The sequence below is a fragment of the Chanos chanos genome, chromosome 11 (assembly GCF_902362185.1).
Source record: "Chanos chanos chromosome 11, fChaCha1.1, whole genome shotgun sequence".
Taxonomy (NCBI): domain Eukaryota; kingdom Metazoa; phylum Chordata; class Actinopteri; order Gonorynchiformes; family Chanidae; genus Chanos; species Chanos chanos.
In genome coordinates this window covers 2,387,319-2,414,488 of record NC_044505.1, presented here as the reverse complement: position 1 = coordinate 2,414,488, position 27,170 = coordinate 2,387,319, and the positions used below count along the sequence as shown (strand labels likewise).

The window sequence follows — 27,170 nt, the reverse complement described above, 5'->3', positions numbered from 1 at the left end:
TCCAAAGAAAACTTCCAAATTCCTGTGGTTACAAATGTTTAGAACAATTCCTCTTATGAAATGATTGAGGAGGTGGACAGAAGAAGAAGAGGAAGAAGAAGAAGAAGAAGAAGAAGAAGAAGAGAAGAGAGAAAAACTAGGTTGCAGCCTGTTGGGAGAAGGAGGGATGAGGCTTTAGCTCTGTAGGATTTTGTGGGAACCTCTGCTCTTGCCAGGGACGAATTGAATGAGGCTCAAAGTCAAATAGCTCAGGGACTTGGAGGGGCAGAAACAGGCCTTTATATAGAACATGGCCTTCACATCCAAAAACACTTTCCCTTTCTATGTTAACAGACATCCCCATCCCTGTTCACAGACACACACACACACACACACACGCACGCACACACACACAGACACACACACCACACACACACCACACGCACACACGCACGCACACACACACACACACAGACACACACACCACACACACACACATGCGCGCACACACACACACACCCACACACACACGCGCGCACACACACACACACATACACACAGACACACACACCACACACACACACACACACACGCGCGCGTACACACACACACACGCACACACACACACGCACGCACGCACACACGCACGCACGCAAGCACACACACACACACACACCACACACACACACACACGCACACACACACAGACACACAGACACACACACAAATGACTTGGGCAGGAGTGCATATGCATTTCTGCCATAAACAAGATGTCGGAGCATGTGCTTTGAGCTCATTAGAGTGGAAATTCCATGCTGGAGTGTGTCTCTGCAGGCTCCACTTTGCAGAAAGCATGACCTATCTGTTGGAGCAGAGAGAGCCCCAAACGGGGCTCTTTTTAGACATAGTAAAACTATCTGGTCGTACGTTTTAAAGATAGCAACGCTGAGTAGACTGACTGCGCTTTCTGGCCACTGCATAAATCTGGGTTTTATCATTTGTTCCCGAAGACCCGCTCTGTGTGTTCATAAACCGAGCGCTGACCAAATTTTGCCCTCTGCTCAAGTCACGTCAAGATGGTTCAGTTTAGGTTCAAAGAGATGGAACAGACTCCTCTGTCTGCACGGAACCAGAACCTGTGTCTGCGTGTAAGTACCGCAGGGTACACACAGTCTGAGCTGAGGTAATACACGAATGTGCCCTTACCCCCGGAGAACAGACCCTGGCCCGGCTCCCTCATGCCAGTGAGGTGAGATAGTCTCCATCTCCAGCCCGCCGTTGCTCCCCAAGCCCGAGAACGCGCCAGTGACGCATTTCTGAGAGCACACAAAATTTGGAACTTCTCCGAATTCCGGAGCAGGGGTCAAACTCAACCAGCAAATCGCGAGAGCCCGTTAGGCGGTGCCACCTTGTGCCAGCCAATGGGACGCCCTGTTTCAAGGCATACATCATGACCTCGTCTTTCATGCAAAGGGATTTCATACAGTCCAAATAACCCAAAATATCTGTGTTGACTGAGTCCAAAAATGTTGACAGAAACCAGGGCGAATTATGACATTTTTCATAGTGTTATGTGCTATAGAAAATATTCGCAAAACACCTTGGACGTCGGGTCTTGTCAAAAGAGGAACGCCGAAAAGTTGTCTGCAAAGTACACTTATGTCCATGTGAAAGATAAATACTAATTAATGCGACAGCCCGAGACATGCCGCTCTGATTTAGTCTGTAGCGTGTGGATTGAATTTAGGGGTCTCGGGAGAGACAGAAAACACGCTCTGACAGGAAGGCCATCAGCAGATGTTTTGAAATAAATAAGTAATCACAAACGTGTGTATTCCCATGGCTGAAGAGGCGTGCTTTCCCTGATACCTGTTTATGCTGGTTACCATCCAAAACAAGACCTTATAAATCTATACAAGGATAATATTAGTCCCGGCCCCAGGGTGCTTTAATCCCTCTCAGTCTGGCGTGGCTCTCCCCTCACGTGGCTCAGTACTGGGGTTACGTTTGGTTCAAGTCGGGTGGATAACGGGTGTGGGGAAAATATCGCTTTGCATTATGACTGCAATTCGCTTAAGGAAAATGTGCCTCATGGCTATTGCCATGATGAAGTATTAATATTGTAGAGACCTGTGCTTGCTTCATTACTATATGCTGTATTGGTGTGTTAGAGCAATGAGCATTTATCATGTAGAAGACAAGGCCTCGTGTGCATCTGTAACACCTGGGAGCGAACACCAAGTATCCTGTGCTCCGTGAGAAAAGTTATCTTCCACACGTGTCCTTGGAAGTTTGTCTTACTGTATGAAAAGCTCTACGCTCCTTAACCCCGGTGAGAACTGTGCCTCATCTCTGAGGTGTGACTCTCCCATGCACATAAAATAAAGAAGAAATGATTCATCACGTCTGGAGTTTGTTGTCTCTGAGAATTAGCAACTCTCCGTACAGGAGACTCCAAACCACCCTTACATGGGCTCGTCTGGGGCCGAGGTTGGGCCCGTGCAGTGTGCGTGTCGTTCCTGAGCAGCGTATCCGCGGAGACCCGAGCAGCGGACGTCTGCGGCGCCTAATGCTCGACTGTGTTTCCACTTCTCTTAGACAGAGAGCCTGTTTGTCTTCCCTGCCCCAACACGCCAACGTTCCTCCTGTCATTTTGCAGAGCGATCCCTCGAAGCCATTCGATGAGGGGTTTTTTTTTTTCTCTCACAACAATCAGGTGGCAAGAGCATCTCTAATTTATAAAAGCCAAAAGGATCAATTTAATATTGATGAACAAGCTGTCCCCACCACCATCAGCCTTTTGTGTTTCTGCAGGGCAAGACTGACGACAGCTCAGAAACACGAAAGGAAAAGTTCTGCCTCCCTCCATTTTAACACTGAGACCCTCCATCTCAACTGAGCGCCTTACCCGTACTGCAACTCCCCTATCCCGCAATCCGACCAGATCTCGGAACATCACTTTGACGTGAAACTTTTTTTTTTTTGTTTGGATATAAATTCTCTGAGCAGTACAGAGGGGATAAAAATGACGGAAGAGATTACTGGCAGGGCTCTGAGCTGCAGTTGATTCATTCCCAGAAAAATAACAAAAGAAAGAGAGAGAGAGAGAGAGAGAGAGAAAGGAATGAGAAATGATGAATATTTGGTTTTACAAGAGCTGAGTACTGTTTCTGATTTCATCATGGAAAAGTCTAGACTGAGTTCTTTTTCCAGGCAAACAACTGCTAAGGCCCTCATACCCATTCTGGAGGGTAATTGTTACAGATCTCAACTGGCCAGTAAAACCAGCCTGATCTGCATTTACTGGTATTACTGGGGTTCGAATGTATGAGATGCTGATTAAGAGAGAGGCAGAATCAACAGACACACCAATGTGCCAACAAATTAGAACAGCCCTCCTTACAGACCACAACACCGATCAAATAAAACATTGTGGCACACGCTGGACCAGCGTTCATTCATCTCTTGTCCTTACCCATAAATGAAAATCTGTATTTGACCTAAATTAGGAACACAGTGAGGAGCCGAGTCTGGACTGACGACTTGTGTAATCACCGGGGTAAAACGGGGGGGAAAAACACAGGGTGGTTTGTGAAGTATGTTGACTCTAATGTGCTTATTCTCATCACTGGGAGTACTTCCAGTAAATTCTTCCAATAAACGAGTGATGTCTCAGCACCCTAAACAACTCCCATAAACTCTCTCATTCTCTGTCTAAACATGCATTTCAGTAACACAGCTTTTGAAGGATTCCTTTGAAACAGTGCATGTGTTATTCAAGATCTGACTTTTTCTTTTGTTTATTATATTTTTTTTATGACAAACCATCGTGTTTGCCGTGTATTGTAGATCGTTAAGAAGAGCGGCACAACCGAACCCGGATTGTTAAGAGTAACACGTCCCCGTAATCTGTTAAATCTGAAGTTGATTTGAGTTTGATACCGATCTGTAACATCGACCGTGGCTCTCTGCCCAGGTTTGCGCGCAAAGTGTGGTTTAGTGCTGAAAGAGCATCTTTTTAAAACCGCTTTCTCTCCTTCTCACGTCTCAGGAATCTTAATGAAAACCATTCATTTGAGAGCCGCCGAATTATTTCACTCCCTTCGCGAGTTCATTCTACAATGTTCATTTCCCAAGCCGTAGAGAACCGGACGAAACTTTTACTGTTATCTCAATTGCTCTGACCTCTTTCAAATTTTGGGATCAAATAAAATTGCTTCCTTTACATTCAGCATTGAGTTTATAAGTACACGCCTGACATTACATGAAACACGTTTAAAATACAGGAACGTGGGTCAAACTGATTTAGAATTGCATTACCACATACAAATTATTGATTCAGACTGCCATCTTGTGGTGATAAATTGTAGTGTCCGTCTATAACGTTTCTTCCCACCTGTCAGGTGTTACTTATCGGTATCACATGACATCTGGGACATCTTATGTCACACGTACCAGCTAGGTACATTCTGTATTATCCTCAAGATTAAGAGTTACTTATATCGTCGGAATTAGAGTTCTCTAAGTGTTCTCTAAGTTCTCTTTTTTTAGTTTCTCATGAAATACTTTTTTATGAAATACTGTTTATGTGTACAGTTCACGGCAACACATTCTGTGGCTCGACTAAAGCGATTGGGGTCAATAGTACGCATGGCACTTTGATTGACAGAGAACGTAGAATATCAGGGCATAACTAGATTGAAATATCCAATCAAATAAAGGCATGGGCGGGCTCTCTAACCTGTGAAAACAGGAAGTTGTACCACTCTTTTGTTTTGGAACTTATAATTTCATGCTTGGGTCGAGTCGTAGTCGTATAACCTTTGTTAAAGTTGTAATTATTCCTGTACACGCATGATATTATTACTTACACGCAAAGCAGATACATATGCAGTTTGTTCTACTGTCTTAACGTTTATGTTTGATAGTTTGGGGAGGCCTGCTGTGTTCATGCTAGCAAGTTGGCTAACAGAATGGTATCCAAAGGCAACAGCCCGTAAGGTCGGTGATTATTTAAAGCTAATTAGCCAGTTAGCTGGCGAGCTATGACCGCAGTCAGACTTGCCTCATGACTCTACTCGACAGTGTTTGTGTTTGTGGAGTGTATATGCACCTTCAACCAACATTTAGGCTCGTATGACGTAGCGTTGACACGTTAACAAACTGTGGCTCGCTTTGGCATCACCTGTTAGCCAGCCAGCTAGCTAGCTCGCTTCTCAGCCTACACTTGTGCCCATGGTGAATACAGTTCGTTAGTGAAAGAGCTGTTTTAGGCTGAAGGAAAGATGCCGTGCACGTGCGGGAACTGGAGGAGGTGGATCCGGCCTCTGGTGGTCCTTCTGTATATTTTGCTGCTTCTTGTGGTCCTTCCCCTGTGTATTTGGGAACTGCAGAAATCAGAGGTCAGTAACTAACTACGTTCGTGTCCTTTCGAGCTGTCGATTGATTTTAAGAATCGCGCGTTCGATTAATGTTTCGCAATTCCTCAGCAGTCACTGACTGTCACGTATTGTGAACGTGGGACTCTTTCTCTCTGTCAGGTCGGAACCCACAACAAAGCATGGTTCATTGCGGGTATATTTGTGTTTATGACTATACCTATATCTCTGTGGGGAATCCTTCAGCACCTCGTGCACTACACACAACCCGAGCTACAGAAACCAATCATTCGGTGAGACATGAAACACCTTTCACAGTGCACCACATATTACTGTGATGTTTAACATGATTCTGGTCTTTTGACAAATGTAAATATCCTGACATTACAGTGAAAATACAGGCTGAATGAGTTCAAATGTCATTCTCTCTCTCTCTCTCTCTCTCCCTTTCCCTTTTTTGTTCAGGATCCTTTGGATGGTTCCTATATACAGTTTAGACAGCGTAAGTAACTGAAGACATTTTCCGTCCGGCTTGGGGGAGCAGAACGTCCCTGTGACTCTGTCTGTAAATTGAAGACGTAACGTGGTCAAGGCACGAGATTTTGATTAGCTGACCTTCTGCAAAAGACCCCTTCAGCACAATCACGTGTTTATATTCACTCTTGTCTTACTTTGAATACTGCCTTCCCAGCCTTGGGCAGTGCCTGCGCTTTTACGTAACAACAACCAGGAGACGTGGTGTAGTCACCGCAGCCCATTCATGTCACTTTCCCAACACACAACACTTTTTTTTCACTGCTACAGACAAATTAAACGAGCAAATCTCTCTCTCTCTCTCTCTCTCTCTGACGTAGTGGATAGCTCTGAAGTACCCTAACATTGCCATCTATGTGGACACCTGCAGAGAGTGCTATGAGGCTTACGTCATCTACAATTTCATGATCTTCCTGCTCAATTACCTTGGTAACCAGTATCCCAGCCTGGTGTTAATGCTGGAGGTACAACAGCAACAGAAGCACCTCCCCCCTCTCTGCTGCTGCCCGCCCTGGCCAATGGGAGAGTGAGTTTCAGTTCACTTTAATTGGAATCCAGTTCATTTCAATGATACATGTTTTACAGTAGACGTTGTCACAAAGCAGCTTTCCCAAGGTGCTTGGCATGAGACCAGAGGTGAACAGGCCAAAAAGGTAATCGAGGCAAGGGGAAAAGAACTGCCTTTGATCAAAACAGAGTGAAACCCTGAGACTGGTGAAGACTCGGGTGGGCGGGGGGGCATCCTCCTCTGCCTGGCATTAAGCTGTTAGACTGTACTGTAGACTAGTAGTCAATCTGTTTAAAGCAGTTAGGACACAGGAGAAATGCAGAGGTATGTGAGAAATTTGATACATACACAATTTTGGAGTGAGTGAAAATGAGGTGTATTAGGTGCATTTCAGCTGGAGTTAAGCCAGGAATGAGCGTGAGTGTCAAGCATGCCTGACAACTAGCGGGCAGGTAGGATCACCAGCAGACTGACTGGCAGGGTCAACCAGGAGCTTTTGGGACTTTAGCCAATGATCATGTTCAAGTTCAAATTCAAATTTTACTTGTCACACACACAACCATAATCAATACAACATGCAGTGAAATGCTTATTACGACTGAGATGAGTTTGATGCATCTGTAAGGTCACTCACCAGTCACCATTTGTGACTGCGGCTCAGGGCAAATGCATTAGTTAAGGCTTAAGGCCACTGCAGTAGATCTTCATTACCCATTCGCTTTTGTGAACTTCCATATATGGTAAAGACTTAACTGGTCGTGGTTTCTGGTTGGCTCTGAATGTTATTCTTAGTTGAGGAGAAATGTCAGCGATTAAAGTATAAAACTTAATAACTGAGACACTGTGTGAGTGCTGCCTCTAACCTGCTGGTTTGATTCAGTCCACAGTGCATACACACACGCACACACACACACAGACAGAGAGAGAGTCAGTTACTAATGAGGTGTGGAGGTGGTAAAATTTGATCATTCTTTGAATACTCTCAGCCTACATACCAAACCGTCTTTAATAGGCCGAGCTGTGGAGAGAGGCCAATCCCAAACGAGTGCTGGTCAGGCGATGGACGGTAAAATGTGTATCTTACGTCCGTCAGCGGTTGAGTTGAGTCCAGAGGCATTTTAAAAATGGAACGCTTTGTTTTTAGTATCCGAGGGGGAAAAAAAAAGAGTAAACCAAGTTTGTTCTCAAAAAGCAGCAGTGTTGTGTTCTGTCTGTTTGGCCTTAATGTTGGACGGTAAAGCTGAGGTTTGACTTTAGTGGAGGACACTGGTTTGTGTTGATAGGGAGAGAGAGAAAGAGGCTTTAATGTTGGACAGTAAAGCTGAGGTTTGACTTTAGTGGAGGAGGCTGGTTTGTGTTGATAGGGAGAGAGAGACAGAGGCCTTAATGTTGGACAGTAAAGCTGAGGTTTGACTTTAGTGGAGGAGGCTGGTTTGTGTTGATAGGGAGAGAGAGACAGAGGCCTTAATGTTGGACAGTAAAGCTGAGGTTTGACTTTAGTGGAGGACGCTGGTTTGTGTTGATAGGGAGAGAGAGACAGAGGCCTTAATGTTGGACAGTAAAGCTGAGGTTTGACTTTAGTGGAGGAGGCTGGTTTGTGTTGATAGGGAGAGAGAGACAGAGGCTTTAATGTTGGACAGTGAAGCTGAGGTTTGACTTTAGTGGAGGAGGCTGGTTTGTGTTGATAGGGAGAGAGAGACAGAGGCTTTAATGTTGGACAGTAAAGCTGAGGTTTGACTTTAGTGGAGGAGGCTGGTTTGTGTTGATAGGGAGAGAGAGACAGAGGCCTTAATGTTGGACAGTAAAGCTGAGGTTTGACTTGAGTGGAGGACGCTGGTTTGTGTTGATAGGGAGAGAGAGACAGAGGCCTTAATGTTGGACAGTAAAGCTGAGGTTTGACTTTAGTGGAGGGGGTTGGTTTGTGTTGATAGGGAGAGAGAGACAGAGGCCTTAATGTTGGACAGTAAAGCTGAGCTTTGACTTGAGTGGAGGAGGCTGGTTTGTGTTGATAGGGAGAGAGAGAGACAGAGGCCTTAATGTTGGACAGTAAAGCTGAGGTTTGACTTGAGTGGAGGAGGCTGGTTTGTGTTGATAGGGAGAGAGAGAGACAGAGTTCTTAATGTTGGACAGTAAAGCTGAGCTTTGACTTTAGTGGAGGAGGCTGGTTTGTGTTGATAGGGAGAGAGAGACAGAGGCCTTAATGTTGGACAGTGAAGCTGAGGTTTGACTTGAGTGGAGGACGCTGGTTTGTGTTGATAGGGAGAGAGAGACAGAGGCCTTAATGTTGGACAGTAAAGCTGAGGTTTGACTTGAGTGGAGGACGCTGGTTTGTGTTGATAGGGAGAGAGAGACAGAGGCCTTAATGTTGGACAGTAAAGCTGAGGTTTGACTTGAGTGGAGGACGCTGGTTTGTGTTGATAGGGAGAGAGAGACAGAGGCCTTAATGTTGGACAGTAAAGCTGAGGTTTGACTTTAGTGGAGGAGGCTGGTTTGTGTTGATAGGGAGAGAGAGACAGAGGCTTTAATGTTGGACAGTAAAGCTGAGCTTTGACTTGAGTGGAGGAGGCTGGTTTGTGTTGATAGGGAGAGAGAGACAGAGGCCTTAATGTTGGACGGTAAAGCTGAGGTTTGACTTTAGTGGAGGAGGCTGGTTTGTGTTGATAGGGAGAGAGAGACAGAGGCCTTAATGTTGGACAGTGAAGCTGAGGTTTGACTTTAGTGGAGGAGGCTGGTTTGCGTTGATAGGGAGAGAGAGACAGAGGCTTTAATGTTGGACAGTAAAGCTGAGCTTTGACTTGAGTGGAGGAGGCTGGTTTGTGTTGATAGGGAGAGAGAGACAGAGGCCTTAATGTTGGACGGTAAAGCTGAGGTTTGACTTTAGTGGAGGACGCTGGTTTGTGTTGATAGGGAGAGAGAGACAGAGGCCTTAATGTTGGACAGTGAAGCTGAGGTTTGACTTTAGTGGAGGAGGCTGGTTTGTGTTGATAGGGAGAGAGAGACAGAGGCCTTAATGTTGGACAGTAAAGCTGAGGTTTGACTTTAGTGGAGGAGGCTGGTTTGTGTTGATAGGGAGAGAGAGACAGAGGCCTTAATGTTGGACAGTAAAGCTGAGGTTTGACTTTAGTGGAGGACGCTGGTTTGTGTTGATAGGGAGAGAGAGACAGAGGCCTTAATGTTGGACAGTAAAGCTGAGGTTTGACTTGAGTGGAGGAGGCTGGTTTGTGTTGATAGGGAGAGAGAGACAGAGGCCTTAATGTTGGACAGTAAAGCTGAGGTTTGACTTTAGTGGAGGACACTGGTTTGTGTTGATAGGGAGAGAGAGACAGAGGCCTTAATGTTTGACAGTAAAGCTGAGGTTTGACTTTAGTGGAGGAGGCTGGTTTGTGTTGATAGGGAGAGAGAGACAGAGGCCTTAATGTTGGACAGTAAAGCTGAGGTTTGACTTTAGTGGAGGAGGCTGGTTTGTGTTGATAGGGAGAGAGAGACAGAGGCCTTAATGTTGGACAGTAAAGCTGAGGTTTGACTTGAGTGGAGGACGCTGGTTTGTGTTGATAGGGAGAGAGAGACAGAGGCCTTAATGTTGGACAGTAAAGCTGAGGTTTGACTTTAGTGGAGGAGGCTGGTTTGTGTTGATAGGGAGAGAGAGACAGAGGCCTTAATGTTGGACAGTAAAGCTGAGCTTTGACTTTAGTGGAGGAGGCTGGTTTGTGTTGATAGGGAGAGAGAGACAGAGGCCTTAATGTTGGACAGTAAAGCTGAGGTTTGACTTGAGTGGAGGACGCTGGTTTGTGTTGATAGGGAGAGAGAGACAGAGGCCTTAATGTTGGACAGTAAAGCTGAGGTTTGACTTTAGTGGAGGACGCTGGTTTGTGTTGATAGGGAGAGAGAGACAGAGGCCTTAATGTTGGACAGTAAAGCTGAGGTTTGACTTGAGTGGAGGACGCTGGTTTGTGTTGATAGGGAGAGAGAGACAGAGGCCTTAATGTTGGACAGTAAAGCTGAGGTTTGACTTTAGTGGAGGACGCTGGTTTGTGTTGATAGGGAGAGAGAGACAGAGGCCTTAATGTTGGACAGTAAAGCTGAGGTTTGACTTGAGTGGAGGACGCTGGTTTGTGTTGATAGGGAGAGAGAGACAGAGGCCTTAATGTTGGACAGTAAAGCTGAGGTTTGACTTTAGTGGAGGACACTGGTTTGTGTTGATAGGGAGAGAGAGACAGAGGCCTTAATGTTGGACAGTAAAGCTGAGGTTTGACTTTAGTGGAGGAGGCTGGTTTGTGTTGATAGGGAGAGAGAGACAGAGGCCTTAATGTTGGACAGTAAAGCTGAGGTTTGACTTTAGTGGAGGAGGCTGGTTTGTGTTGATAGGGAGAGAGAGACAGAGGCCTTAATGTTGGACAGTAAAGCTGAGGTTTGACTTGAGTGGAGGAGGCTGGTTTGTGTTGATAGGGAGAGAGAGACAGAGGCCTTAATGTTGGACAGTAAAGCTGAGGTTTGACTTTAGTGGAGGAGGCTGGTTTGTGTTGATAGGGAGAGAGAGACAGAGGCCTTAATGTTGGACAGTAAAGCTGAGGTTTGACTTTAGTGGAGGAGGCTGGTTTGTGTTGATAGGGAGAGAGAGACAGAGGCCTTAATGTTGGACAGTAAAGCTGAGGTTTGACTTTAGTGGAGGAGGCTGGTTTGTGTTGATAGGGAGAGAGAGACAGAGGCCTTAATGTTGGACAGTAAAGCTGAGGTTTGACTTTAGTGGAGGAGGCTGGTTTGTGTTGATAGGGAGAGAGAGACAGAGGCCTTAATGTTGGACAGTAAAGCTGAGGTTTGACTTTAGTGGAGGAGGCTGGTTTGTGTTGATAGGGAGAGAGAGACAGAGGCCTTAATGTTGGACAGTAAAGCTGAGGTTTGACTTGAGTGGAGGACGCTGGTTTGGGCCTGTGTAGGGGACAGAGGTGCAGGTTGTCTCTGCCCGGGTACATAAGACGCCATTAAAGTTCATTTATGTACGAGTGGAAGAGGATTTAAACGTTGTTTCCCCATATGTTTTAGCGTTGATCCACTGAGCTGTGATTGTATTCTATGTGTAATGGAGCACAGTGAGTGTTTTTGTCTCTCTGACTGGTTGTTTGTTGCATATGTTTTAGCGTTGATCCACTGAGCTGTGATTGTATTCTATGTGTAATGGAGCACAGTGAGTGTTTTTGTCTCTCTGACTGGTTGCTTGTGTTTTTCAGGGTGCTACTGCTGCGGTGTAAACTGGGAGTTTTACAGTATACTGTAGTCAGACCTGTCACCACCGTCATCGCCCTGTGAGTGTCCGTCTCTGACCCACAACACCGCCCTGTTTTATTACACCCCCCACTCCCAGAGGGTTCTCCCATTTGTCTTTCTGTTTTGACTGGGATCTGCATGAGTGGTTTGGAATCTCAGCTGTGTTTTTACATGCGTATACGTATCTAATTAAACTGTATATTTTGAGTGGTTCCACTGTAATTATTGTTGTTGTAGATTAATGGGATGACTGTTAGAGTCTATGTTTCTGTGTCCAAACAGAATTTGTCAGCTTTGTGGGGTCTACGACGAAGGAAACTTCAGCTCGAAAAATGCTTGGACCTATTTGGTTATTGTCAACAACCTGTCCCAACTCGTAAGTGTCGTTCTCTTACGTTTGTCTGTAAGGGTCTGCCTAACAAACACTTTGTGAAACATTTCGTGAAAATGTCACTCCAGAAAGAGCATGTGGCCACATTTAGGGCCGATTTGAAGCTAAACCGGCATCACTCTGTTTTCCTTCAATCAGTGTAAACAGGGCAGTGGTCATGAAGTAGAGTTTGACATGTCAGTGCAGTTATGTTAATAATGCACGAGATGTAATATGGTTTATATTCCAGCTCAGTGACTGAATAAGTCCAACTTAGAGCATGTTGATTGAAACCGTGTGTCATGCATTCTGCATATATGACATCAGTATGGTTTACCCAATCAGATCCTAGTTCATTGCAGTGTCTCCACGGTACAGTATAACCTGTGAAATGAGAATGGGCTTCATGCTGAAACAGCGCAGAGTCAGACCCCTAAACCCTCGTGATTAATGTCTCACTGACCACTGCAGGAGCCCCCGTTTCTTTTCAAGCCATCTGCTCCTTTCCCATCCCACAGGCTGGACTTTTACTGTCCTGTAGCTCTCCCAGCTATCCCGACTGACTTTGGTTTATTTCTCTTTCTCTTTCCCTCTCTCTCTCTCTCTCTCTCTCTCTGCTCCAGTTTGCCATGTACTGCCTGGTGCTGTTCTACAAGGCCCTGAGAGAAGAGCTCAGTCCCATTAAACCAGTGGGCAAATTCCTCTGCGTCAAACTGGTGGTGTTTGTGTCTTTCTGGTAACTGTTTAGACTTGGCTCCCCTTCACGCACACACGGGAAATCTACGACATGGAAACGTCATAAAAAAAATATTGTTTGTTTCTTGGTGAAGAATGAGTGTAAACGTAGTTTCGAAGCTGTTTAGTTTCGGTTTAGGACTGTTAGGTTGCATGTGTAGGGGCCATTAGTTGGATTTGTTGGCACAGGGCAAAGACAGACGCTAATTGTTTAGCTGATTCATTGCCCGTTTTGGCAGAGGTTTCCTGGTTGACTGTTTCTCTCTCTCTCTCTCTCTCTCTCTCTCTCTCTCTCTCTCTCTCTCAGGCAAGCTGTGTTCATCGCTCTCCTGGTGAAGGTGGGCATAATCTCGGATTCTCACACATGGGACTGGGATAGTGTGGAGGCTGTGGCCACAGGACTACAGGTAATTTTTCTGTCCCTGTCCCGAGAGACCCTGTGTCTGACCTCCAGTCCTGACTGACCAGCCACCAAACATCTCAGTTTAATCCAGCGCTGTCAAAGTGCATTCAGCCAATCAGAGCAAACATCTCAGTCTAACCCAGTGCTGTCACAGTGCATTCAGCCAATCAGAGCAAACATCTCAGTTCAACCCGGTGCTGTCGCAGTGCATTCAGCCAATCAGAGCAAACATCTCAGTTTAACCCAGCGCTGTCACAGTGCATTCAGCCAATCAGAGCAAACATCTCAGTTTAATCCAGCGCTGTCACAGTGCATTCAGCCAATCAGAAGCGTGGAGATGAGGCCTTGTGTCAGGGCTGTGGGGTTTTGAGACTTCTGGCAGGGGGACTGTTGTGTAGTTGGTCTGTGTGGATACATGGTTTTATATATGTGTATCTGTGAGCTGTGGGCCTGACCGCCTTCTCTGACATGTCCTTTGCCTGTATTAGGCTTTGGTCTCACTCTGGATAAGACAACTAAACTGAATGGGTCTTATACTGGTCCACAGCTGCAGTGATCCAGCTTACCCTTCATTTGGCTCTCATCTAAAGCGTCTTGTAGTTCTGACTGTCTGTGCTAGAGGGCGACAGTGCTCTGGAGCAGACCTGGGTTTAAGTGCCTGCCTTAGCAACACACAGCAGTGACCTGTTATGTTCAGCCCAAAACCCTCCGCTTATTACCACTGCACCATTACCATATATGTTGTTCCGACAAGATTACTTTTAAATCACATTCATGGAAAGTAAACATTTGGTGCTAAAAAAAGCACTTTACAAAGATAATAAAATGTATTAATCTATGTGTATATGTATATATGACTTGTATCCATGACACTACTAGTATAAATACTTACATTACCACTGCTGCTGCCATGAAGAGGAGGAAGCAGTGTGAATAAAATGCGTGAGAGGCTGTTTAGTGAGTTGGCTGTGTTTTGCTGTAGGACTTTATCATCTGTGTGGAGATGTTCCTGGCGGCCATCGCTCATCACTTCAGTTTCACCTATAAGCCTTACATCCAGGAGGCCGAGGAAGGCTCCTGTTTCGACTCCTTCCTCGCCATGTGGGACATCTCGGACATCCGTGCCGACATATCCGAGCAAGTCCGCAACGTCGGTCAGTCTCTCTCCGTCTCTCTCTCTCTCTCTCTCTCTCTCTCCGTCTCTCTCTCTCTCTCTCTCTCTCTCTCTCCGTCTCTCTCTTTCTGTCTCTGTCTCTCTCTCTCTCTGTCTCTCTCTCTCCGTCTCTCTCTCTCCGTCTCTCTCTCTCTCTCTCTGTCTCTGTCTCTCTCTCTCCGTCTCTCTCTCTCTCTCTCTCTGTGTCTCTCTCTCCGTCTCTCTCTCTCTCTCTCTCTCTCTGTCTCTCTCTCTCTCCGTCTCTCTCTCTCTCTCTCTGTCTCTCTCTCTCCGTCTCTCCGTCTCTCTCTCTCTCTGTCTCTCTCTCTCTCTCCGTCTCTGTCTCTCGTCTCGTTTCTCTCCCGTGTTCTTCACGTCACTTTTTCGTTTGTTTTTGGGCCTGGTCAGCTCTTGTCGGCTCACAGGGGTAAATGTTGATGGATTCATTTTATATTTGGGTCAATAGGCAGGACAAATCACCATGGTGATGGCTCAGTGAACCATGTCCAGGTTTTGATGTGTTCAGATTGGCTGCACACTCAGATTAAGATTTAATTTGAGCAGGTTATTAAGAATGTGAATTGCTTTTGGTGCACTTTTACACATCCGCCATCAGGCCACCTTCGTCTCGATCGAAAGGGTTGATTAAGTGATTTTGCCGTTAAAAATACTCCAAACCAGTGACCATGTCAGATTTTTAACTTAAAGGCTTAGTAAGGCAAATGATTTATTTTAATATGTTATAATAATTTTGGCTAGTCCATAATTGTTTTAGAATATTAAATTGGTAAAGAAATAGATCAGTTTGGAAGTCATCTGAACATCATACTAATCAGCCTGAATTTAGACACAGTTAAAATGGAAGACACTGTGAAAATGTCATCAAAAGCGCCCCAGAACCTGTCTGTCTGTCTGTCCATCCGTCTGTCTGTCTGACTATCTGTCTGTCTGTCTGTCTGTCTGACTGTCCGACTGTCTGTCTGTCTGTCTGTCTGTCTGTCTGTCCATCCGTCTGTCTGACTGTCTGTGTCTGTGTGCAGGGAGGACGGTTATGGGCCGCCCCAGGAAAACGTATTTCGGTGAGGAGGCCGAACATGACGAGCACACGGGCCTGCTGTCGTCTGGGGCCCAGGGCCCAATCACAGAAGCCTCTTCTACGCCCCCCTCCCCAAAGGGGCGGTACCAGGGCCTAGGCCGCACCCCAACCCCCCACTCACTCTCTGCCCCCGCTGGACTCAGCTCCACCCCTTGGGAGGGAGACGTAGACGACATCCCGCCCACCGTCCTGTCTGGAGACCCCAAAGACCACCCCAGTTCAGACTACGCGACCATCACATAGCCCGCCCCTGAACGTTAGCGGTTTTAGCTACTGCAGCTAACGCGTGTCAAACCTTTAGCGGTTCGGCTAACGCGCTAAAGCTTCAGTAGCTAACACTCAAGTCAGAAATGGAGTTGGGTTTACAACCAGTAAAGGCCCGCTCTTGACTTTTAGTCCGGCATTACACTGCTGAAAGACTTGACCAAAAAATAAACCACAGTACACAAACAAAGCACATTGTAGTCTAGCAATATGGGAGTTTGTTCTGAGTCAGGGCCATGACCTTCAAAAGACCTTTCCTCAAGACAGCTTCATGAATGTTAATTAGTCGTGAATTACATCATGGTACGTGACGGACGATTGCTTTAAACTCTAATTTGCTTTTAAAAGCCGCATTGGGAGTGATCAAATCATGTGATGATTTCTCTGATTAAATTAGTATTAATGTCAAAGTTTATCTGATTGTTTTAAACCATTTTAAGAGGGAGAGCAGAAATCAGTCTCTTTTCTTTCTTTGAGGAAAAACTTCAAAGCGTTAGTATTTTTAGGGTTCGACCATCAGAAACTGACTGGAGTTACTGACTTGCGCCTCACATAAAACTGAAACTCGAAAAAACTCAAAATATAAGCTTACTGCACTGGGTGTCAGTGGCTTTGCATAAGCCAGGCAGCCACAGTGTGCCTGTAGCAAAGACAAGCTCGTGGAGATTAAACTGAAGCAGACGGCATGTCTGCGATGCATGTGGGTCTCACAGCCGAAGCCTCAATTCACTTCTGAAACACTTACACATCTCTGCATCAACAGCACTTTCTGTTTCGACTGGTTGTTTGTTACTTTTTGGTTTGTTTGTTTTTTGGAAACGATTCAGTAACATTTGGTTAGTCTTGGGTACCAGTTGATGAGAGATTGTCACAGTTGTGCTAACTTGACTCTGTAGAAAAAGGACGGATTTTCATTTATCTGTTCTTTGAAAGGAAAATGTTCTGCCAAGCCGACGTACAAATATTAGCCAAAGCTGTCTATTATCATTTTTCGTTTGTTTCTTTTTTCTGAATCTGTTTATAAGGTTTCTCTTTAACTCATGCGTCATTCAGAAGCCTGATGAAATAACCAATATCTTCCACAACTCAAACACTTGAATTCCTGCTGTAATACGCTTTTTTTTGTTTGTTTGTTTGTTTTTTCTTTCGTTCTTTTTAATATGTCATATAGTTGGGTCACACACAGGCATATTCGTGTAATGACTGATCTTGAATAATGGAAAATGATTTTTCTCTTCCTCTTAATATTTTTCTTTAAGTGTCATATCTGTGAGCAGTAATCTGATCGGGGAGGACATTTCCTGTGTCACTGTCAAAGCAGCTTTTTTTCAATGCCTTATCTGTCAGTGGTTGTTATAAATCATTAAACCTCAGAGGGGAGAGAGACAATGAAATCACCAGCGTGTTTGTTTTCACGGTTATTAATTCATTATTTTGCTTAGACATTCAGCAATCACCTCTGTTTGAGGCTGCTTCGTGAATGGACCGTCTAACTGTTCATGCAAGTTTGAGAGTTCTACTCCAATCATGGACCACAGACCACAATCATGGTAGCAGTGTCAGTCGGCTCATGAGCGACCAATCCAATGTCTTGGAATGCCTGCATCGTAATGGAGAGTTACTAAAGAGAACCACTGGCGTCCATAGCAACAGGCTCCTCCTCTGCTTTGTGGTCCACAACAACAGGCCCCTCCTCCTTGTCAGTGTCCATAATAACAAGCCCCTCCTTTCTGGTGTCATATCTAACAGCAGCCCCCTCTTCCTTGTTAGGGTCCATGACAACAAGCCCATCCTCCCTGTTAGTGTCCATGACAACAGGCCCCTCCTCCTTAGCAGCAGTCCTTTGATGTTGGCTAGTAGCGGCCTTCTCCTCTACAGTGGCTGCTACGGAGAAGCTGCTTTCATGAAGCTTGACCTTTAACCTAACCCAGTCCCCAGACTGCACTATGACGGGCTGTTGCAGTACCACTGCTGCCTGCTTCCAGTGAGAGTCCTGACTGAAGGTACTGACGCTCAGGTCCTGGTCCAAATGGATCTGGTACCAGAACGGTATGGCTGTTAGCTTCCCCGAGGCGCTGGCCCGAACCTGGAAAACGACAGAGAGGTAAGGAGCTGAGAAACGGGTCCCTTCAGCTGCATCTCCTCAGGTACATTCACTGAGAGAGATTCATTAAACTAAGGCTGGTCAGTTTGATTTTACCATTGTAGCACTTTTCCCAAATATTCCCAAATACACACGGTCACAAAGCACTGTTAAAATAAAGCATGCTAAGAGTGTCATTATATGAAACCAAGCCATGTCTGACTACTGCATTATATAAAGACATGGACCTGAGATATTCTTATACATACACACACACGAGCAGGATGTTGTTAGAGTGTGTGTTTGTGTGTGTGTGTGTGTGCGTGTCTTACTCTGACGTCTCTGGTGATGTAGTTGGAGTTTGGATTCATGAGGTCCAGTGTGAACAGCTCCACAGTCTGACTGAGGTGTGTGCACTGAAGAGTGGACAGGTCCAGGAACACGTGAACAGGCACCTGGACACACAGAGAGGAGTCATACTCATACAGTCTGGAGCGTAAAAGTCTAAACGATAAGTCATTTATCTGGTCACATTACTGCAACAATAATCAAGAATGGATTCGAACTCTAAAGAAAGACATACTGTGAGGGTGACTTTTTTTTGTTTGTTTTTTTTTTGTTAAGCAAACCCTGAGTTCTCCAAATACTCTTTGTGTTCAGCGATCCAAATTCCACTTAAACAGCAGCGTGTATGCAGATCATCCTTAAAAAAAAAAAAATAAATAAATAAAAAAGTGCAGTCGTGTCCCACCTGATTGGATCGACGTTTAAAACGGATATGCCAGCTAACGTCGCGTTAAAACGGTAATATCAGTAGTTAATGTGTTTTCCATAAGCGCGGTCTGGGCATCTGAGATTATCAGCGTCTGCTGGTTTTGTAGGTAGAGGGGAGTCTGTGAGTGGCAGGAAAGTGGAAGAATGTCTAGGAATGTCAGGAGTATAATCAGATAACAGTTTTCCTATTCTCTCTTTCCCTCTCTCTCTCTCTCTCTCTTTTTCTCTCTGAGAACAAAGCAGCTGCCATACCACTGTGTTTTTTTTGTTTGTTTGTTTGTTTGGTTGGGGGTTTTGTTTTTGGGTTTTTTTTTTGCGTTTGATGTGACTGATGTAATCGGTACTGATGGATTCAGGTAGAAATGTCCCACGCTAAGCAGCGATCTGCCACACTGACAGTCGTTCTAGAAAGTTCCCTCCACTGAACACTTCAAAGACGACATCTGTTACAACAAACCGACGTCCCCGGAGTGCCTGGCGCTGGAATTAGAGCACAAACACGGGCGAAGAGTGACACGCGAAAAAGGAAACGGGGAAAAAAAGGACGTGAAGAAAAGTCGTCTCCCTGGCTCCTCCTATTGCACAGATGGAAATTCACAGTAAAATGAGAACTGGGCCCCCCCCCGAACCCGCCCTCATTCCAATCTCCAACTGGACTCCAGTGAAAAATGCTGAAAAGTAAAAATAACTTCACTGAAATAACTATTATCTAATAATGAAATGACATAAATTATAACTAACCGTGAGAAAAAGGACAATGCCCTGCTGACCCATTGTTACTTTAGGTTTACATTGTTCCCATTGTTTCCACTACAGTTGGAATCTGTTCCATCTCATATTAACTTTAGTGGTGGAAAACATGAGTTTTTCTCAGAGGACCGCAGGGCTTTGTCTCTGTCGTCTGAGGTAAAAAGAAAACTACACAACTGCTCGATCTTGACTAAGTGTAATAGGATCTTGGCGTGGTCTCAGAGACAGAGTGACAGTGTTTTTTTAAGTCAGATGTAGAGAGAGCAGTCAGGAGAGGAGAGGCTGAGAGCTGACGTACAGTGAACTGGTTGATGAATGGGGCGATGTTGAAGCCAAGCGTCGGCTCCGTGCCCTGAACAGCGCTCTCCTGGAGCAGGGTGTCCGATTCCACCAGCATCCCGTGAATGACCACGCGTTCCGGAAAAATCCGTCCACCGTCCTCCAACAGGCACCTAGGACAGCCAGAACAGACTTGGATCACTTGGGTCAAAATTACTCCGCAACCCCTACCACCTGAGACAAAGTGTGTGTGTGTGTGTGTGTGTGTGTGTGTGTGTGTGTGTGTGTGTGCGCGTGTGCTAACACAGCGATACCTGGCTAAGGAGGCTTTCTCCATGAGTTTCTGGCGGACCAGTCCACAGGTCTCGATACAATCCAGTATGATGGCGCTCCACAGCTTCTCCGTGGCCGGCCTCTGGAGCACGGCGGAGTCGTCTTCCACGTGCTGGAGCCAGAATTCCAGAGCGCTCTCTGGAACGGCGTTCCCGCAGGCCAGCAAACGCAGCATGGTCCGGTGATGCTCCTTCTCCACCGAGCTGTAGGCCCGAACGGACCCAGAACCAGAACCGGAACCGGAACCGCGACCCAACCAGGCCGCTATCAGGGACAGCGCGGAGAACCCTTCCGACACGTCCAGCACATAAAACGGCTCGTGTGTGGTTTGACCTTTGACCTCTGACCTCCGCGTTACTTGGAGGGAGTTCAACAGTTTGCCCATGGCCTTCTGGAAGACGTGGTGGTAGCTGGCGTTGTTCAGGAGAGCCACCTCGGAACATTCCAGCATAAACGTGTGAGGCGGTCTCTCCTGGTTCGTTTTGAGACTGGCCAAGGCGCTACAAAGCTCCACCTCCGGATTCGAAGAGGAGACGTCTCCGTTCGGGCCGTCCAGACGGAACACGCGTCCGTCTGTCACCACGGCAACACAGCGCAGTCTCAGGTAGGCGTCCTTGCAGGACACATCCACAACGAGCTCATCTCCACTTTTCAGAGCGTAGCCTGGAAAGGCAAGAATATAAAACAATTCTGTAGTGTGATGCAGTTTGAGACGTTTGCTGTCAACACACTAAAAATACTCACTCTAGGATAAGCGTGTGTGTGTGTGTGTGTGTGTGTTTCCTGGAACAGTGCATTTATAAAAAAATCTAAAAATGTTTCTAAGACCCTGCAGGGAAGAATATTTATCGCGAGGCTCTGACAGATTGTAAGAAATTGTTACAAATAGAGTGCCATGGCCTGCATTTACTGTTGGATCTAATAAAGATCTCTCCTGGCATTTTAAAATACACGTTGATATGAGAATATTTAAATTCACTGAATCATTTTTACCCCATGCTTGACTATTAGGGTGTCAAAATTACACCAAGATATCAGAGGATTACCTTAGTGCTGACAGCAATTCAGTACTGAGTGTGTATCAGATCAAAGTCTAAGGAGAGATAAAGACCTGATCTAAACATTAAATATGCAGATTAGATAAAGCCTTGTGCCTGTGAACTTTTTACCGATTTTCTTGCAGAAAATAAGACACCAGACAGAAAAAGGAGGGAGATATTTGCTTTGTCGAAGGAGAGAAACACTGAAATCACGTGCGTTCAAAGACCATAATTCCTGCCGGAATAGCATCTGTCGGCATAACTATCGGAAATGTCGTATGGGAGTTGGGGCTGAATGCATATTCATGACACGTTCGGAATTTTTCATGAGCACTAAAGAGGAGCGTCGGAGATGATTTCTTCACGTCATATCGACGGCGGTGAAAAGCGGATGTAGGCGGTAATCAGGGGGAGGGGGTCTGGGAAAAGGGGGGGTTCTCCCCAGACACTGTCCCAGCCAATTACACCTCCCTCCACCCACCACACACACACACACACACACGCGCGCGCACACACACACACGCACGCACTCACACAAGCGCACACACACACGCACTCACACACGCGCACACACACACACACACACACGCACACACGTACATACACACACACGCGCACACACACTCACAATGTGACACACTTATCAGGAACAGTGAGTCAGTCTGGAAACAGTGCTGATATCATATGTACGTCAGTTTGTCAGAGAAATGCTTTCCCAGAGAAAAGAAAAGTCTTCAGGTGTGTGTATGTGTTTTGTGGAGAGATGGTTGAGTGACAATACTGTGTTTCGCTCAGGCTACAACAGAAGCTCTATGCCCTAGATGTGGATTTAGGTGCTGGATTCAGGATGGGGACCAGAACAGAGACCAGAAACACTTTTGGATTCCACTAATGGAGTGGTTCAGTCTCAGGGTTGTATATATGGGGGGAAAACATGAGATAGTCCTGGGTGTAAACAGAGAGCCCAGAGCAGAAACATTCTGTACAGTACGACCAGAACACAGAGTACATTTGGTTTGTACAGCAGTGTGCCTTTGTGGTAAGTATTTCTTTCATAACTGCTTTACGTTAAATAAACTCAGAGTCTGTGTCAAACAGCCTCAGTGAAACAGAGCTGTCTGTGTATGGCCAGTGACTCAAAACACTTTTCTGACAGAATGAAAATGAACAGTGTAGTATTGCAGCTCCTCTGTGCAAACTATATATGTGTGTGTGTGTGTGTGTGTGTCTTACTGATAGGACTCTGGACTGGGTAAATGGCCTGTTCCCAGCAGGTGTCCTCTTGCGGGCCCGTGGACAGACTGAGCTCCTGGTCCAAATGGAGCTGGAACCACACAGCCAGAGCGTCCAGAACCCCGCCCTGGGTCACCCTGATCCGGAGCTGACTGGACTCTCTGAAACACAGCCCCTCCAGCTCCTGCAACACAAAGCCACGCCCAAGATCTGGAAACTGACCAATCATTTAACATGGTAGAAAAATGATCTTCCATTTACCATATCGATTAAACTAAGAGTTTCCGCGTGTTCCGCGCGCAAACCCTTGTTTATTTATTTATTTAAATGTCCTGTGCTAACACAACTGAATCAGACTCTTAACTGTGTGATAATAAGGGAAACAGCTCAATCAGGAGAACCTGTGCAAAAGCTGAAACAGAACAACTCCTTCATTTGCATATTCCAGAGAGCTGAATTGTGATTGGCTGAATTCCATGCATACCTGAACATCGTTGAAGTTGACGTCCAGCGCTTTGAAGGGTTGTGTGAGGGGGGTGTATCCCCCCGGCAGCCTGCTCAGTCGCTCTGTGGTGTACGGCTCCGAGGAGTCATCCGGATTGGCCAAGCTGCTGACCGGACTGCGGATCTCCCCCACAGCTGACAGGTCCAGCCCCCCAACCTCACGCACACACAGCCTGCACGCATACGCACGCGCGCGCACACACACACACACACACACACACACGGGGTGAGAGAGAGAGAGAGAGAAAACCGTCTTAAGGATGAACGATATCCAGGATGGAAAAGGAAAAGAGCCAGAATGTTAAAAACATAGGATGTTACACTGAAGATCTGGTTAGTAACAGGTAAGCGTTATGGAGACAGGTCAGTAACAGGTAAGCATTATGGAGGCAGGTCAGTAACAGGTAAGCGTTAAGGAGACAGGTTAGTAACAGGTAAGCGTTAAGGAGACAGGTTAGTGACAGGTAAGCGTTACGGAGACAGGTTAGTGACAGGTAAGCGTTACGGAGGCAGGTTAGTAACAGGTAAGCGTTACGGAGACAGGTTAGTGACAGGTAAGCGTTATGGAGACAGGTTAGTAACAGGTAAGTGTTATGGAGACAGGTTAGTAACAGGTAAGCGTTATGGATACAGGTCAGTAACAGGTAAGTGTTATGGAGACAGGTCAGTAACAGGTAAGTGTTACGGAGACAGGTTAGCAACAGGTAAGCGTTATGGAGACAGGTAAGTAACATGTAAGCATTACGGAGGCAGGTTAGTAACAGGTAAGTGTTATGGAGACAGGCTAGTAACAGGTAAGCGTTAAGGAGACAGGTTAGTAACAGGTAAGCGTTACGGAGACAAGTTAGTGACAGGTAAGTGTTATGGAGACAGGTTAGTAACAGGTAAGTGTTATGGAGACAGGTTAGTAACAGGTAAGCGTTATGGATACAGGTCAGTAACAGGTAAGTGTTATGGAGACAGGTTAGTAACAGGTAAGCGTTATGGGGACAAGTTTTGTTGTCTTTAGACAAATTGCAAATGTTACGTATAAGCTTTGTTGAGGGAAAAAGTGTGGATTTTAAGTGCGGTATTAGAGATTGTGTTCATTTAAATCAGGCCATAATTATGATAATATGGAGACTGCCTGGTCAAGGCCTGTCTGTCTGTCTGACTGTTAAGAGTGGGGTGGCGGAGCAGAGGCTGGTGCTCTGTTTTAAAGCGGGCCACACGGACGGGTGGGATGAGAGCGGGGAGTAAACGCTGTCTTAATGGCTCTTTATAGAGAGCCCTCCTGCTTCACATCCAGTGACCGACCGTGGGAATCACACGGCTCTGCTCTGCTTTACCCCGCCCCTGTGCTAACAGAATACAGGATTAACATCAGAGTTTACCGAGCGTCTGTCAACAGAATCCGTCAGAGAGTCCACCAGGCGGAGGAGTGTTCTAAGGGACGCCGTTTGAACTTTTGACCTCTCACCTGTGGTGCCTTCGGATCTCCTGGCACTGGACGGCCATTCCAAACACCGTGGCACCAGCTGGTATGACCCGACCCGTTTGGGAGGAACTCTTCAATGACAGCTCCTGGGTGTTCTGTTTAAAAAAAAAAAAAACAGATGTAGTTGGCACCTGAAATTCTAACAGTTTATTTATTTATTTTTTTTTACTTTTTTTCCAGTTTGGAAGGGGCAATTGATCAGTTTTAGGGATCTGATCAGGTTACAGCACATTCAAGTTTTCTTAGGCTTAGAAAGAAGACCAATCTGAAATCCGATTTGTATAAAAAAGTTGCTGTCTTCGAAGCCCAAAGCGGGTCCGCACATGCAGTACTTAAATGACCACTGGGTGTCACTGTTGGTTTAATTTGCAAACTGGTGCAGTCATAGAGGTGCAGGCTAAGCAACTGTTAAAATTTAGGGGAGAATAATCCATCCGACAATGAGTTCAGAGTAAATACTCAGGATTAGACAAGATGAAAGGCTTTATGTAAAAGGATTTCTCTGTATAATCACGGCATGTCAAGTCATGTCACTTAAATATGGAACAGAATCCAGGTTACAGAAAAGGGTTGACCGTATAAATGACTCTTTGAGTACTGGGGGCTCTGATATCATTAAAGAATTGGTTTCTTCTCAGTGTCTAAATCCAGATTCAGTTCAGTTTGTCTGTTTTTCCAGTACCACCAGTGACGTCTTCAAATTCGTCTGGACTGATAAAAGTTCGGTAAGACCGAGTGTCGGCGAGAGGAGCTGGTTGGCTTACCGGCGGAGGCAAAAGCAGATGATTCCAGGCATGAATCAAACTCTCGAGGATGCCCTCACCAAACAACCCAGCATCCACCGTCTCCGTGACGACCAGCGACACCCTGCGGAGAAGACAAACAAAACCACCCCCCCCAAAAAATGGTTATGAACCTGTGAAAAAACACTACTCGCTCACGCTTCGGATGTTTCAGTGAGTACAGCCACAACTACTCACAACTCACAGAACAGATTCTGTGTTGGCTGCATGTGCGTTTTTCTGTTTGTAAAATGACAGTGGGAAGAGGGCTACCTTTGAGGTATGTCTTTGGGTATCTCCATGTCTAGAGATTTCATGTGAAGGATCTTGATGCTGTCCGACATGCCGTTGGCCGAGAGCACTTCGCCCGCCAGCTCGTACATGGTCTTAGACAGGTCACAGGCGTACACCTCAGCCGCGCCCGCCTTCCGCGCGCACATTCTGAAAGCATGACCACAGAGCAGTGTGACAGAGGCAACAGACACACACCTCATCCACACAACACAATTCACTCCAGTTTACTGCACTCTACTGGTTTATTCCCACACGTTTACAAACTTTTAACCAAAGATAAGAAAACCAGTTCAACAGGAAAAGTGTTCAAAAACAGCTCAGTAACCAGTAAGGGTAGAAATTCAGACTGGATCAGTTTGAAACCAATCAATATCGTTGGGATCTGAATGAATCCACAGTATCAATAGTGTCAATTAGACATAAAACTACACACGCCGATAAGCTATAAGCTGTTACATTTCGCTCAGTACCGTAACCCAGCTCTAAGTTTTGAGATCAGTGTTGAAGTCCTGGGCCTAGTTTCGTTTGACATCAGTTTGCGTTCTTTAATTAAATGCTTAAAACACACTTGATGACTTAATTAAACCCACTGACCGCAGGGCTGAGACTCACCCAAGGATGCCGGTGCCGGTGCCGATGTCGAGGACAGTGTTGCAGCCCGCCCTCACCGCTTTCTCAATGGCCAGTTGGTACCGGTGGTTCCGCCCGTGATCGTTGAGCATGAGGAAGTGCCAGCGTTCGACGAGCCAGTTGGCCACGCGGTAAAAATTCTCCTTCGCCTCGGGAAAGTCCGGCCGCAGTTTCAGTGCCTTTAGGAAATGTCCCGCGGCCTCATCCCTGAAGCCCATCCTGTAAACAAACAAACAAACAAACAAACAAACAATTAACTATAAAATATACTAAAACAACAAAAAGTCAACGACACATTAATACACAGGGTCCCAGTGAATCACACAGAATCTTAGTCAACGGGGAACAATTTGCACATTCACCCAACAATTTAGGCCTCGCTTTATCACTATACTAGGTTAAAGTGCTTTGCAACTTTCACTGTAAAAACCACAGGAGACAGAGAAAGACTAAGGGTGATGTTCTGTCTAGTTACGAACCAGTTTTAACCACCTTCTTCTTAGAACTGTGTTTCCCAGTCCTGTTCCTGGAGACCCACAGCACTGCGCATTTCAGATCCCTCTCACCCAGTTACCAAGCCCCTGATTGGCTGACTCAGCTGAGCGAGAGCCGTCAGAGACCTAAAATCTGAATCTAGTACTTGTACTGAAATCTTAAAACCTGCAGAGTCCTGAGAGGCTGGGCTAGAGGGGAAAACCTGTCTTAAATAGAATATGTGCTGTGAGGAGATGGGAACCATCTCCAGACCAAAGTCGAGGCAAATGTGTTCATCAGTGACAGAGAGCGTCTGACCTGAAGAGGTGCTCGCCCATGCTGTTCACGATCACTGCGTCGTCAGGGAACAGCTCCAGGGCCTGCTCATAACAGTCAAACAGGTCCTGAACGCGACCCAGCGAGTCCAACTCATTCGCCCACTTAAATAGCGTGAACCGAAAAGACTCCTACACGTGTGAACACAAATAAACACCATTCAAACCAAGTCTTTGCGTCTTTGGCTTAGCAATACATGTCACAATACGCAAACTCAATGGTCTAATTCGGACCATGGTGACATCGTACAGAGAAGTACAAACACGCGACAGTTGCTTACTCTTGCGACCTCCTTAAGCAAGGGGGCCAGGTTTAAGACCAGAAGGTAGTGGACGTAAGCGGTGCCGTAGTCCTGATTTAAGAGGCATTGCTGGGCGCTCTCTAAGGACCGGGACACGAGCTCGTTCCTCGCGGGGTCTTCCCTCTGGCCACGCCGCGAGCGTCTGGACCGTTTGGACCGGGTGGTCGCGTTGGGCATTCCTGCCAAGATTGTAAAAGA

General features: G+C 46.1%; 2 protein-coding genes across 2 annotated transcripts; one reads left to right on the top strand and one right to left on the bottom strand.

Annotated features, from left to right (window-relative positions):
- The first annotated feature begins 4,731 nt into the window (after positions 1–4,731).
- tmem184c (transmembrane protein 184C) lies at positions 4,732–17,068 on the top strand. The gene is made up of 10 exons (XM_030788216.1): positions 4,732–5,381; positions 5,520–5,650; positions 5,823–5,859; positions 6,212–6,417; positions 11,625–11,699; positions 11,944–12,037; positions 12,655–12,767; positions 13,074–13,173; positions 14,152–14,323; positions 15,363–17,068. The coding sequence occupies exons 1-10, from the start codon at positions 5,265–5,267 to the stop codon at positions 15,659–15,661; spliced, it is 1,344 nt and encodes a 447-aa protein (XP_030644076.1). The 5' UTR covers positions 4,732–5,264; the 3' UTR covers positions 15,662–17,068.
- A 235-nt stretch (positions 17,069–17,303) lies between these two features.
- Positions 17,304–26,080, bottom strand: prmt9 (protein arginine methyltransferase 9). The gene is made up of 10 exons (XM_030788254.1): positions 25,844–26,080; positions 25,211–25,378; positions 24,920–25,022; positions 24,138–24,250; positions 22,659–22,851; positions 22,175–22,358; positions 19,883–20,564; positions 19,588–19,741; positions 18,098–18,220; positions 17,304–17,768 (listed from the first exon to the last, which is right to left on the bottom strand). The coding sequence occupies exons 1-10, from the start codon at positions 26,077–26,079 to the stop codon at positions 17,304–17,306; spliced, it is 2,421 nt and encodes an 806-aa protein (XP_030644114.1). The 5' UTR covers position 26,080.
- Positions 26,081–27,170: the final 1,090 nt, after the last annotated feature.